Below are 14546 nucleotides of genomic sequence, written 5' to 3' on the forward strand. Positions count from 1 at the left end.
AAAAAGGGACCAACAACTTTATTGGCTGAAATGGCACAGAAAACGTTCACCTTAGGCGAGTCACGTTCATACTGAGTTGTTTCCCGCAGATTCCCAGTGCCCCATATACAGACATTGTGACGGTTGACTTTCCCGTTAGTGTGGAAAGTTGCTTCATCACTAAACACAATCTTTGAAACGAAAGATTCATCTGTTTCCATTTGAGCAAGGATAAAATCACAGAAATCGATTCTTTTAATCTTATCAGCTGCAGACAGTGCTTGAACCAATTTCAGACGATAAGGTTTCGTAACTAACCTTTTTCGTAGGTCTCTTCATACAGTTGATAGTGGAATTTGCAGCTCTCTGCTAGCTCTGTGAGTCGATTTTCCTGGGCTGCGAACAAATGCTTGCTGGATGCGTGCTACATTTTCATCACTCGTTCTCGGCCGTCCAGAACTTTTCCCTTTGCACAAACACCCATTCTCTGTAAACTGTTTATACCAAAGTTTAATACACCACCTATCAGGAGGTTTAACACCATACTTCGTTCGAAATGCACGCTGAACAACTGTCGTCGATTCACTTCTGCCGTACTCAATAACACAAAAAGCTTTCTGTTGAGCGGTCGCCATCTTAACATCAACTGACGCTGACGCCTAGTCAACAGCGCCTCAAGCGAACAAATGTACAACTAAATGAAACTTTATAGCTCCCTTAATTCGCCGACAGATAGTGCTTAGGTCTGCCTTTTGTCGTTGCAGAGTTTTAAATTCCTTAAGTTGTGGTATTCTTTTTGAATCACCCTGTACTGAAAATAGAATTTATCCTGTACATACGCTGCAACTGGTACCAGACGCTGGCGTTTCAGTAATATATGTGTAAGCAACCTCCGAACAGTATTAAAAATAATCTCATGGACTTTCCGCAGATGATTCAGGATCTATAATGAAAAGTTGCACACATGTTCAGTGAGATCTTGACAAGATTTCGAAGTGGTGCAAGGATTAGCAGCTTGCTTTAAATGTACGGAAATACAACACTGTGCACTCCACAAAATTACAAAAATTTAATATCCTCTGGCTACAATGTCAACAAGTCACAAATGGAATCGGTCGGCAAATACGTAATACTGTAACAATTTGTGGGAATATTAACTGGAATGATCACACCGGCTCAGTTGTAGTTGCAGTAGTTGAAACAGTGCCTTCATTGGTAGTGCACTAGGGAAATGCAGGCTACAAAGGAGATTACTTACAAAACATCCGTGACCCACAATAAAATATTTCTGAGGAATGTGGAACCCGTATCAAATATCACTAACACGAGATATGGAACATATACAGAGAAGGGCAGCACGGATGGTCACAGTTTGTTTGACGAACGGTAGTGTGTCACAGAGATGCTGAAGCAACTGAATTGTCTGATGTATGAAGACGGACGCAAATTATCCTGCGAAAGCGTGCTTACAGACTTCCAAGCAGCAGCTTTAAGTGAGAAATCTAGGAAAGTACTACAGCTCCACTACGTGTCGCTCGCTTATGCGCCCCGAGCGCAAGATTAGGCTAATTACAGCATGCACAGGGGCGTTTAGGCAGTCATTCTTCCGGCGCTCCTTACGCACACCGAATGGAAATTAAACTTAATATGTGATAAAGTAAGTGCCCTCTACTATGCGCTTCACAGTGGTTTACAGGATGTAGATGCCGATAAGATATTTCTGTGTAAATACACAAAACTTACAGTGTTCCTTTATGCGTGTATAAATCAATACCATTCTTTCCCCGAAGGCTGTTTGTTTAATTAGACATATGCCAGTACTAAGAACCACACCCTTGAATCACCACAAAAATCCAGCAGCAGTGGGGGGCGGCAGCAAGAAGTGAATCATTCAGTCGCACGCGCTATCTGAACACGAAAGTGTGTTACCGGCCACCAGCACTGTGCCGCTGAGCTGGCACGGTCTCACTTACCCCAGCTACCAGACCACCTGGGCCATCCAATAACGGTGCAGTTGACATCTGCGTCTGAATATGAAGTCTGAACTACAGTTAAAGTTAACAGAAATGCTAAGTGCTACCTTCGTTCTCAACCTGTAGATTGATCGGCAAATCTCGTTGTCTATTTTTCCCTGTTTTCCGCAAAAGTCTTCAGTTTAGAGTATGTTGTCAGTTTCAGAATTCTTTTTGTTATCTGCCTGGTGTACAGCGGTTTTGCTCTTCCTCCTGCCAGTGATTTTTCCCCCTACTAACTACACAATAGCCCGCCCGGCTAGCCGCGCGGTCTTACCCGCTGCTTCGCGAGCGGGAAGGCGTGCCGGACCCCGGCACGAATCCGCCCGCGCAAACACCAATTCCACGTACGCGTACACCATCATTACCCTACCACGCAAACATATGGGGTTACACTCGTCTGGTATGAGGGGGGGGGGGGGGGGGGCACTGGGGGCCGAACCGCACAATAACCCTGGGTTCGGTGTAGGGCGGCGGGGGAGAGTGGACAGTACAAAGTTGAGGATTGAAGGAGTACATCGGACAACTAGAGAGCTGAACCGAAATGAACTGAATCGGGGAGAAAATATTTTTATGGCACAATATAAGGAATAAATTCATAGGACAAATTCTCAGGAAACAAAGAATAATTAATATGGTATAGGAGGTACGTGTAGCGGGCAGTGTGAATGAAGAAAGAAAGATTAGGGTTTAACATCCTACCTACAACTAGGTAGTTTGACATGGAGCGTGTTGGGGAAGGATAGAAAAGGAAATCATCCATGTCCTATTCAAAGGAACCATCTTAGCATTTGCTTTAACTGATTTAAGGAAAACAGAAAATGTAAATCTGGATGGCCGGACAGGTTTTCAAACCACCAACCTACCGAATGCGAGCCCAGTCCCTCAGCACTTAGTTGCCTTGCTCGGAGTCCCGGGGTGGGCGACAAAAATTGTGGAGGTTCCACTAAAGGGCAGATGAGCTGTTACGGCGGTCTCGACAAAGAAAGAGTAACACAGTTCCCAGAAAACGTGCATAGTAAAAATTCAGAGTAACGTTTGAGTGGATGAGCGATTAACTGTCCGCAACTGAACACTTTCAGACTAACTGAGCGCAAGCTGAAACCAAAAATAGGTAGCACAATGCAATTTTTTTTCTGTTTTGCAGTTTTGTGGTTGGCGGCGACGGCAAAGTGTACGAAGGACGCGGCTGGGGAATAGTCGGTGCCCATGCGCCCAACTACAACAGCCGCAGCATCGGGATCAGCTTCATCGGCGACTACACAAGTGAGTATCCCACACACTTGTTGCAGGACATTCGTTTTCAGTGCAGGTTAATCTTTGAGATAAGCCGCTTGAATGATAGCAGAGAAAAAGGTTGAAAAGCAAGTATATCCATCCCCCACTAGATATCACTGTCCACGTCAAATTATTGTTTTTCCCCCTCCTTACTTTTGCACTTACCTTCAGGCACCGAGCAAACGTCCCTGCGAAGACGGCACTGAAAAGAAAGTAAATAAATAAATGAATGAAAGTACCGTCTAACTTTTAATTTAATACGATCTACATTTTGAAGCACTGCTGCTACAGAATACCACTTTTAAAGTGGCGTTACATACGAAAGCTAATCGACCCGATACTTGTACATAACGGTTTATCACTATTTTATAAATAAATTGTTCCACCTTTCCGAAGTTTTCTGAAGAAAATTAAAAAGAAAATAACGTTTAGATCTATTTACATACAAGTGCGCAATGCCCCTAACGCAATTCAATAGCTCAAAGTAAGCGAATTTAGTCATGCAAAACAATAAGATAGAACACTGCGTTACCCGATAAGTGACTAATATATAAATTATGAGTTACAAATACTACTTCCTGTCTCCGTTCCAAAATAGTTACGTTCCACGAATACGTGAATTGCCTACGATGTTGCATAGCTTGTCAAAAGACGATACTCATCGAAATAATACATCCCAAATGAAATGCATTAGTTTCTTCAGTATCATGTTTCGGCAAGGCTACGTTTTCCTAATAAAAAGGCTGCTTGTATCGTCTAGTGGTTGGACCCTGTTTCGATTCCCAGTGAGCAGTTCACATTATTCTGTGGGGGAAAGATGTGGAGCGCATTCACGAAAGCCTCATGAGGTCAAATGAGGAGCTACGAGTACTTGAACAGAGGAACATCAGCAAGCCACTGACGTGGCATCAAATCGAAAGCTCTGCACCAAACTGAGACAACCAGAACATGTGTCTACATTATGAAAATGTATTAAATTACATAATTCAAAAATCATTAAATACGTTATTTTTCCAAGAAGACTGCGTCTTATGTTTTGCTTTCAGGATTCGTCCTTAAGGCTAACCTGTTTCAAAAACTACTGTGTTACGTAAATGAAACTGTCTTGTTGCTGATGCTAATCCAGATCATATCCAATGATTCATGTGACTAGCGTAACCCAGTCTGATAATTACAGAGTATGAGAGAAATTGTGCATAGCGAAGGATTTACTTTAAAAAATTGTTCAAATGGCTCCTAGACTTAAGATCTACTTAAACCTAACTAACCTAAGGACATCACACACATCCATGCCCGAGGCAGGATTCGAACCTGCGACCGTAGCAGCCGCGTGGTTGCGGACTGAAGTGCCCAGAACCGCTCGGTCACAGCGGCCGGCTTTTGACTGTTGGTTGACAATTTTATAAATGCCTTAACACGAATAACAGTGAAAAAAGCAAACGTGCAAAATTGCATTGGCAAGCCAGGCCAGGTGGTGAGGCAGACCCGCCTTGAATCAACGTGGGCGATAAATGACCACTGGTCTTATACACATACAATTCTGAATTTGATTACAGCCGGTTTCCCACACTCGTTACCTGTGCCCCAGAAACACAACACACAATAAGCAAAAACACGAAAATAAGAGTTCCCGCTACTCACATTATCGTATCATTATATCATAGTTAACGTTACTGCTTCAAGAATAGCACCCTGGCTTGGACACACGCAGGAGATGATGAGAAAAGTCTCATCCACAGAATGGAACGCACATTGTATAGGCCACAAGCCTAAAACAGATAGAAAGTATTCCTAAACAATCACGCTGAATACGACACGCAGAATAATAAACAAGTAATTGATTAGTTTATTCTCATTCATTGTTAAGAATGGAATTAAAATGGTCCCAATTTCGTGACTTCTGCTGGTGCTAGTCACCTGTGACGCGACGTGCTGCGGTGAACAATTTGCTTCACCCTTTTGTTATGGTAGTATTTATAGCTAGTAGGCTGCCGGAAGTGAGAAAAATCAAGCCAACAAATCCAATGGTCTATGATTCAATCCCCAGTCAGCCTTAGAAGTTTTTCTGGCACTTAACGCTTCAGTCACCTTTGGAAATCATTTATAAATGCCAAATTGCACGGTGATTCGGATTCTAAGCTCTTCCCCCTTTAATCGGCTGACTGAGTCACTTCAGAGGTTGGTAGGAGGCAACAGCGTATCACCTCCAAAACAGTACAGCGCCTAGTCAAACAAGGTGCCGTTCATAACAAACTTCTGGTTGATAACAGCTTCACCATACAATTAGGATCAAAGCTGACAGTATTAAACAGAAGCGCCAAAGAAACTGATAGAGGCATGCAGCTTCAAGTACAAAGATATATATAACCAGTCAGAATACGGCGCTGCGGTCCGCAACACCCTTTTAAGACAAGAGTCTGGCGCAGTTGTTAGATCAGTTGCTACCGCTACAATGGCAGGATATCAAGATTTAAGTGAGTTTGAGCGTGACGTTATAGTCGGCGCACGAGCGGAGGGAAACGGCATATCCAAGGTAGCGATGAAGTGGGGATTTTCCCGTACGATCATTTCACGAGTGTACCGTGAATATCAGGAAGCCAGTAAAACATCAAATCTCCGACATCGCTGTGGCCGGAAAAATATCGTGCAAGAACGGGACCAACAACGACTGAAGAGAATCGTTCAACGTGACAGAAGTGCAACCCTTCCGCAAACTGCTACAAATTTAAGTGCTGGGCCATCAACAAGTGTCAGCTTGGGAGCCATTCAACGAAACATCATCGATATGGCCTCTCGGAGCCGAAGGGCCACTGGTGTACCCTTGACGACAGCACGACACAAAGCTTTACGCCTCGCCTGGGCCATTCAACACCGACATTGGACTGTTGATGACTGGAAACATGTTGCCTGGTCGGACGAGTCTCGTCTCAAATTGTATAGAGCGGATGGACGTGTACGGGTATGGAGACAACCTCATGAATCCATGGACCCTCCATGTCAGCAGGGGACCGTTCAAGCTGGTGGGGGCTCTGTAATGGCGTGAAGCGTGTGAAGTTGTAGTGATATGGGACCCCTGATCCGTCTAGATACGACTGTGACAGGTGACACGTACGTAAGCATCCTGGCTGATCACCTGCATCCATTCATGTCCATTGTGCATTCGGACGGAGTTGGACAATTCCAGCAGGACAATGCGACACCCCACACGACCAGAATTGCTACAGAGTAACTCCAGGAACAGTTCCGCTGGCTGCGAAACTTCCCAGACATGAACATTATTGAGCATACCTGGGATGCTTTGCAGCGTACTGTCAGAAGAAATCTCCATCCCTTCGTACTCGTGCGGATTTATGGGCAGCTCTGCAGGATTCGTAGTGTCAGTTCCCTCCAGCACTATATCACACATTAGGCGAGTCCATGCCACGTCGTGTTGCGGCACTTCTGCGTGCTCGCGAGGGCTGTACACGGTATGAGGCAGGTGTATACCAGTTTCTTTCTCACCTGGGTGTAGTATGTTTTACTATGTCGCCTGCTATTACAGTTGTGTCCGTGTCGATGTCACAACGTGCCGCAACACTCTCTCTCTCTCCCTCTCTCCCACAGACCTGTACCTGCAACCTCCGGACAATGTTTGTGCGTGTTGTGTGCAGGTAACTTGCCGACGCCGGCGATGCTGGAAGCGGGCCAGCAGCTGATCCGGTGCGGCGTCGCCCGCGGGCAGATCGCCGCCGACTACAAGCTGCTCGGCCACCGGCAGGTCAGGGCCACGGAGTGCCCCGGCGACGCGTTCTTCGCCAACATTCAGAAGTGGCCCCACTGGTCTTCGCTCCGCGACATCGTTCCCAAGCTGTAGGCCTTCCAGCCGGCGGCGGTTCCTTAAGCGTCGGTCCAACTTACTAATCTTGTGTAATGTAAGGAGTGCCTTTTTAGCGCGTGACGTGGACGCGAGGACAATATTCTCATCGGAGTGACTGAAATGTTTCTTTATACTGTACCATCGCAAAAACGACGACAAATATTAAAATTAATGGCTGTTCTGAAGAAGTTTGCTTTACCGTTCCTGCACAATGTAGCAGTATATCAGGAACTCAATCGGCAGGGTACGACGAGTGACAGCATAGCTGGTCATTCGTGCAGATCAGTTACGTAAACAAATGTACGACCTACCCTTAGCCACGAAAGAAAAGCCTCTAAGACTTCTATTGTTTTCCCTTGTGTAAAGTGATTCGGTCAGTATATGATGTGATTTTGAGTGTCACGTAAGATAATCTAATTGTCCAGAGCTTGTGCGGTGTACTGAACTGTCACTTTCACGTAAAAATATAAAACAAACTCTCAAGGAAAGTGTATTTCATTATCCTGTACTTACCTCAAATTTAGCGCAGCACGTTCAGGCAAGAAAACTGTCTTCCTTTGACACAGCGTTATCCAAAACTCTGTCATAACTAGTTTCTACTCAGTTCGCAGCAAGATGAAACGTTACAAATAGACTGTTGATGGAAAGAAACATTCAGAAAAAGAAATCACGTTCCAAAAACATAAGGACAAATCATTTACTTTCGTATACAATTCACAATCGAGAAATAACGTCTGGTCGACGAGAAGTGTTAATTCAAGTACGACAATATGTAATTGAAATTTTCGTCGAGTCTCTTAATAGATGGAAGACGTGCTGAAAAGTAATGCCTCCGAAATTTTCATGCGAAAATTCTTGAAGCTTGTTAGATAAAACAAATGTTATCAACATTGTACATCTTTATTCTTCATGTCTACATATTTATTTCTGAACATAGTTACTCTGGCGGCGAACATTTCTCCCAACGAGAGACCAGTTTGTTGATACTGTCGCTACAGAATGTTTGGTTTTGTTGGCGGAGCCACCACCTGACCTCTGCTTGCACCGCTCATCACTATCAAAGTCAAGGCCTCGAAGGTTCTAGAAACAAATGAAAATATGATCGTGCCGATCCGCGACTGCGTGGAGGATGGTCGATGAGAGAGCCCAAGGCGTGGAATTGTTGCAGGCGTCGCTGCGCTCGCGTGTGGTCTGGCACTGCCATGATGACGTCCGTGTGTGGATGAACTCTTCAAATTCGGAACTTGAGTACAGCTCGCTGTTTGTCACGCACCGACATAGTTACGTTAACACGTCGCCATATATCACGCAACAATTCTGAGCCCTCCAATAGCAGAGGGCTGCAAACAAGTAGACATGAAGAATAAAGATGTTTGCTTCCTTAAACAGAGTTTTCACATAAATTCGGAGGCATTCCTTTTCAGCATGCTCTAGCATAGAAAGTGACAATTTCTTTTCGTGTTGCACACAGCGACAGTTCAGCAAGGACATAAACGTCACATCAGTTGAGAGTATTTATGGCGATTTACACTGCAGAAAATGCACCATCATGTGCCATCGCCTTTGCTACGTCCTGATATTTACCATAATCATTAAGGACGCTCAAATTCTAGGAGCTCACCAGATAGTACTGTATCAGGGAATTGGCATGACTGATGTCTTCAGAAGATTGTTGTTACAGTATTTCAATTAGTTACAAAACAGGTAACTTTTCAGCTATCTATAAACCGGGACAGTGCTCTAAATATTTGTTTTCTCATATATATTTTCTTACCTAAAAACTCCTGTTATTTGGGAGTTTTTAGCGACTGTAACGAGTAACGACAAATGCGACTATTATCGAACTATCAATTTTGCGAGTCAGTTACAGAATACGGACACGAATTATATACAGAAGAATGGTAAAACTGGTAGAAGCCGGCACTCCGGGCAGATCAGTTACGGTGTCGGAGAAATGTTGGTACACGGAAGGCAATGCTGACCCTACGACTTATTAGAAGATCGGTTAAGGAAAGGGAAACCTATGTTCATAACATTTCTAGACTTCGAGAGCGGTATTGACAATGTTGACTGGAATACTCTCATTGAAATTCAGAAGGTAGCAGCGATAAATTGCACGGAGCGAAAGGCTATTAACAACTTGCACAGAAACCAGTCGAGAGGCACGAAAGGGGAGCAGTGGTTGAGAAGGGAGTGAGACAGGCTTGTAGCCTATCCCCAATGTTATTCATTCAATCTGCAACATTGAGCAGACTGTAGAGGAAACCAATGAAGAATCTGGAGCAGGAATTCAAAGTTCAGAGAGAAGTAGTAAAAAATTCGAGGTATGCGGATGACTTTGTAACTTTATCAGAAACAGCAAACGGCGTGGAAGAGAACTGAATGTAAAGGGTATCATCTTGAAAAGAGAATATAAAATGAACGTCAACAAAAAAAAGCAAAACAACGATAATGGGACGTAGTCTGAGGAAATTAAGATTAGATAAATGAGACATTTAAAGTAGTGGATGAGATTTGCTATTTGGGCAGCAAAATAACTAATGATAGAGGATATAAAATGTAGGCTGGCAATAGCAAGAAAAGCATTTCTGAAGAAGAAAAGTTTGTTAACATCGAATACAGAATTAAGGGTTGGAAAGTCTTTTCTGAAGGTATTCGTCTGGAGTGCAGTCATGTATGAAAGTGAAACATAGATGACAAACAGTTTGGACAAAAAGAGAATAAAAGCTTCCGAAATGTGGTGCTACAGAAGAATGTTGAAGATTAGAGGGGTAGATCGCGTAACTAATGAGGAGGAACTGAACAGAATTGGGGAGAAGAGAAATTTGTGGCACAACCTGACTAGAAGAATGGATCAGTTGGCAGGATACATTCTGAGGCATCAAGGGATCACCAATTTAGTACTGGATGAAAGCATGGGGGGGGGGGGGTAAAAATTCGTTGAGGCAGATCAAGAGACGAGTATAGTAAGCAGGGTCAGGAGGATGTAGGTTCCAGTAGTTATTCAGAGATGAAGAGGCTTGCACAGAACGGAGAGCACCAGTATTCGGACTAAGGACTACAACAACAACCTTTAATAAAATGTTCTCGGTGCATGTCGAATTCAGCTTAAGAGTTTTCAAGAAGCTTGGGAGTGATACTGTGAACAGAAGCAGCATCGTGCTGGAGCGTATAGAGCAGTGGTGTCCAACACCGCGGGGCGCACGCGGCCCACAGTTCAATCTGGCCCGTGAAGTGAACATCCAACACATGATTGGAAAAAATTCACAAAATTCAAGTTATGTAACGTTACGATAAGTTAAATATTTTCAATTTAAAACTCCCGCTAGACGATGCTATTCTCTCACTGCTCCATCCCCTTCTTAACATACCGCCCGTGCTGTACTTGCAACCCCAGAGACTCGTTCTTATAACCGGCCAATCCGTCACACGCGTTGGTCTATCTTAGACTAATTCAGTTTCAACTACGAAACTAGAGATTCAGACACGTATCACGTAGTTCTGATAACTAGACGTCGGCAAAAGTTACGAATCTTAAAGTGGATTGCAATTACTGCTATCTGACAGTACTGTCAATCTGTTTCAACAGGTATAATTTGATATCATATCCGTTGCTACAAATAAGAACCACATTTGGACATGGCCATCTTTATAATGAACTTTCACGAAATATTCTTACCTTCCTGAGCAATTTCAATCACAGCAGATGATCGGTACAGTGAGATGAGTTTTAATTCAATTCAATTTCTTCATTCGACTGCCCACGGGCTAGCTTCCTATGGGATTGAATCACTGTCTGTTCCAGGAATTCCTCAGAAGTCTGGATGCTGATTGCGGTAATATCGTATGTTTTACAGAAGTACTGTGGCTCAGTCGGGGGCAAACCTTAAACAGACTTAATAGCATAATTAATGAAATCAAATCAGTCATGATATTCAAAGCAAAATCTGCGCCAGAACTTGATGATGCCAATTTGGTGGCATATTAGCAATCTACATCTACATCCATACTCCGCAAGTCACCTGACAGCGTGGGGCGGAGGGTACCTTGAGTACCTCTATCGGTTCTCCCTTCTATTCCAGTCTCGTATTGTTCGTGGAAAGAAAGATGCCTTTGTGTGGGCTCTAACCTCTCTGATTTTATGCTCATTGTCTCTTCGCGAGATATACATAGGAGGGAGCAATATACTGCTTGATTCCTCGGTGAAGGTATGTTCTCGAAACTTCAACAAAAGCCCGTACCGAGCTACTGAGCGTCTCTCTTGCAGAGTCTTCCACTGGAGTTTATCTATCATCTCCGTAACGCTTTCGCGATTACTAAATGATCCTGTAACGAAGCGCGCTGCTCTCCGTTGGATCTTCTCTATCTCTTCTATCAACCCTATCTGGTACGGATCCCACACCGGTGACCAGTATTCAAGCAGTGAGCGAACAAGTGTACTGTAACCTACTTCCCTTGTTTTCGGACTGCATTTCCTTAGGATTCTTCCAATGAATCTCAGTCTGGCATCTGCTTTACCGACGATCAACTTTATATGATCATTCCATTTTAAATCACTCGTAATGCCCACTCCTAGATAATTTATAGAATTAAATGCTTCCAGTTGCTGACCTGCTATATTGTAGCTAAATGATAAAGGATCTTTCTTTCTATGTTTTCGCAGCACTTTACACTTGTCTACATTGAGATTCAATTACCATTCCCTGCACCATGCACCAATTCGTTGCAGATCCTCCTGCATTTCAGTACAATTTTCCATTGTTACAACCTCTCGATATACTGCAGCATCATCTGCAAAAAGCCTCAGTGAACTTCTGATGTTATCCACAAGGTCATTTATACATATTGTGAATAGCAACGGTCGTACTACACTCCCCTGCGGCACACCTGAAATCACTCTTACTTCGGAAGACTTCTCTCCATTGAGAATGACATGCTGCGTTCTGTTATCAAGGAACTCTTCAATCCAATCACACAATTGGTCTGATAGTCCATATACTCTTATCTTGTTCATTAAACGACTGTGGGGAACTGTATAAAACGCCTTGCGGAAGTCAAGAAACACGGCATCTACCTGGGAACCCGTGTCTATGGCCCTCTGAGTCTCGTGGACGAATAGCGCGAGCTGGGTTTCACAGGACCGTCTTTTTCGAAACCCATGCTGATTCCTACAGAGTAGATTTCTAGTCTCCAGAAAAATCATTATACTCGAACATAATACGTGTTCCAAAATTCTACAACTGATCGACGTTAAAGATATAGGTCTATAGTTCTGCACATCTGTTCGACGTCCCTTCTTTGAAAACGGGGATGACCTGTGCCCTTTTCCAATCTTTTGGAACGCTACGCTCTTTCCAGAGACCTACGATACACCGCTGCAAGAAGGGGCAAGTTCCTTCGCGTACTCTGTGTACAATCGAGCTGGTATCCCATCAGGTCCAGCGGCCTTTCCTCTTTTGAGCGATTTTAATTGTTTTTCTATCCCTCTGTCATCTATTTCGATATCTACCATTTTGTCATCTGTGCGACAATCTAGAGAAGGAAAAACAGTGCAGTCTTCCTCTGTGTAACAGCTTTGGAAAAAGACACTATTTCGGCCTTTAGTCTGTCATCCTCTGTTTCAGTACCATTTTGGTTACAGAGAGTCTGGACATTTTGTTTTGATCCACCTACCGCTTTGAATAAAACCAAAATTTCTTACGATTTTCTGCCAAATCAGTACATAGAATCTTACTTTCGAATTCGTTGAACGCCTCTCGCATAGCCCTCCTCACACTACATTTCGCTTTGTGTAATTTTTGTTTGTAAGGTTTTGGCTATGTTTATGTTTGCTGTGAAGTTCCCTTTGATTCCGTAGCAGTTCTCCAACTCGGTTGTTGTACCACGGTGGCTCTTTTCCATCTCTTACGATCTTGGTTGGCACATACTCATCTAATGCATATTGTACGATGGTTTTGTACTTGAGATAAAACTTTTGTGTTGAGCCATCACGTACTCTGAAATCTGCTTTTTGCCACTTTTGCTAAACAGAAAAATCTTCCTACCTTTTTTAATATTTCTATTTACGGCTGAAATGTTCGAATGTGTGTGAAATCTTATGGGACTTAACTGCTAAGTTTATCAGTCCGCAAGCTTACACTCTACTTAACCTAAATTATCCTAAGGACAAACACACAGACCCATGCCCGAGGGAGGACTCGAACCTCCCGCTACGGTCGCAGGTTCGAATCCTGCCTCGGGCATGGATGTGTGTGATGTCCTTAGGTTAGTTAGGTTTAATTAGTTCTAAGTTCTCGGCGACTGATGACCTCAGCAGTTAAGTCGCATAGTGCTCAGAGCCAACAACTCGAACCTCCGCCGGGACCAGCCGATTTACGGCTGAAATCACCGATGCTGTAACCGCTTTATGATCGCTGATTCCCTGTTCTGCGTTAACTGTTTCAAATAGTTCGGGTCTGTTTGTCACCAGAAGGTCAAATATGTTATCGCCACGAGTCGGTTCTCTGTTTAACTGCTCAAGGTGTTTTCAGATAATGCACTTAAAAAAATTTACTGGAATCTTTGTTCCTGCCAGCCGTTATAAACGTTTGAGTTCCCAGTCTATATCTGGTAAATTAAACTCTCCACCCAAAACTATAACATGGTGGGGAAATCTACTCAAATATTTTCCAAATTTTCCTTCAGGTGTTGTGCCACAACAGCTGCTGAGCCAGGGGGCCTATAGAGGCATCCAGTTACCATGTTTGAGCCTGCTTTAACCGTGATCTTCACCCAAATTATTTCATATTTCGGATCTCTGTCAATTTCCTTCGATACTATTACACTTTTTTTCGTTATAAACACGCTTCCCCCTTCTCTGTCCAGCCTGTCTCTGCGGTATACATTCCAATCTGGGTATAGAATTTCATTACTGTTCATATCTGAATTTTGGTAGATTCGTGCGCCCATTTAGGTGACTTAAACAGGCATCTTCAAGGTAGAAAAGTTATCAGTACAATGTTCCAAACAATAAACGCGTTCCAAATGAAACTTAAATTATGGGAAACACACATAAAGGCAAGCAATTTTTTTCATTTCAACACGTTGCCCAAACGTAAACCTAAAGACGGGATGAAATATTATGTAGCAAGAATTTGGAAATCGATTTCAAGATTCAAAAAAAAAAAAAAAGATCAAAATTTTTGTAATCATGCGACATCTTTTAAAAACAATACAGAATGATGCCAGAAGATTTCAGATGGAATGAAGGGAGTTTGAGTTGCAGTCTAACATTCAGCTAAAAGAAAAATTTGATAACGTACCTGTGTTGCTCTTTAAAACATCATACCTGCCCAGAGACAAATATCTTGCTGTACAGTCATCCTTTTGTGTGTGATAGTTTTGTCTGGAAGCACGTATCTTTGTGAAAAACGCAAAACGTA

General features: G+C 43.2%; 2 protein-coding genes across 8 annotated transcripts in view; one reads left to right on the forward strand and one right to left on the reverse strand.

The window, feature by feature from the left end:
- Positions 1-7613, forward strand: part of LOC126418803 (peptidoglycan-recognition protein SB1-like) — a 143892-nt gene extending 136279 nt beyond the window's left edge. The window contains exons 5-6 of the mRNA XM_050085738.1: positions 3139-3257; positions 6920-7613. Of these exons, the coding sequence (XP_049941695.1) occupies positions 3139-3257; positions 6920-7122 (322 nt within the window). The 3' untranslated portion in view covers positions 7123-7613. The remainder of the gene's footprint in view (positions 1-3138; positions 3258-6919) is intronic.
- The window catches only part of LOC126419883 (trichoplein keratin filament-binding protein), a 791911-nt gene that overhangs the window by 338857 nt on the left and 438508 nt on the right, over positions 1-14546 (reverse strand). For 5 of the 7 annotated variants that reach the window (XM_050087142.1, XM_050087137.1, XM_050087136.1 and 2 more), the window contains one exon: positions 3435-3471. The exons of the other annotated variants lie outside the window; for them this stretch is intronic. The gene's annotated coding sequence lies outside the window, so the exon portion shown is untranslated. The remainder of the gene's footprint in view (positions 1-3434; positions 3472-14546) is intronic. 7 annotated transcript variants of the gene reach the window in all.

Source organism: Schistocerca serialis, chromosome 9, assembly GCF_023864345.2.
Source record: "Schistocerca serialis cubense isolate TAMUIC-IGC-003099 chromosome 9, iqSchSeri2.2, whole genome shotgun sequence".
Taxonomy (NCBI): Eukaryota; Metazoa; Arthropoda; class Insecta; order Orthoptera; family Acrididae; genus Schistocerca; species Schistocerca serialis.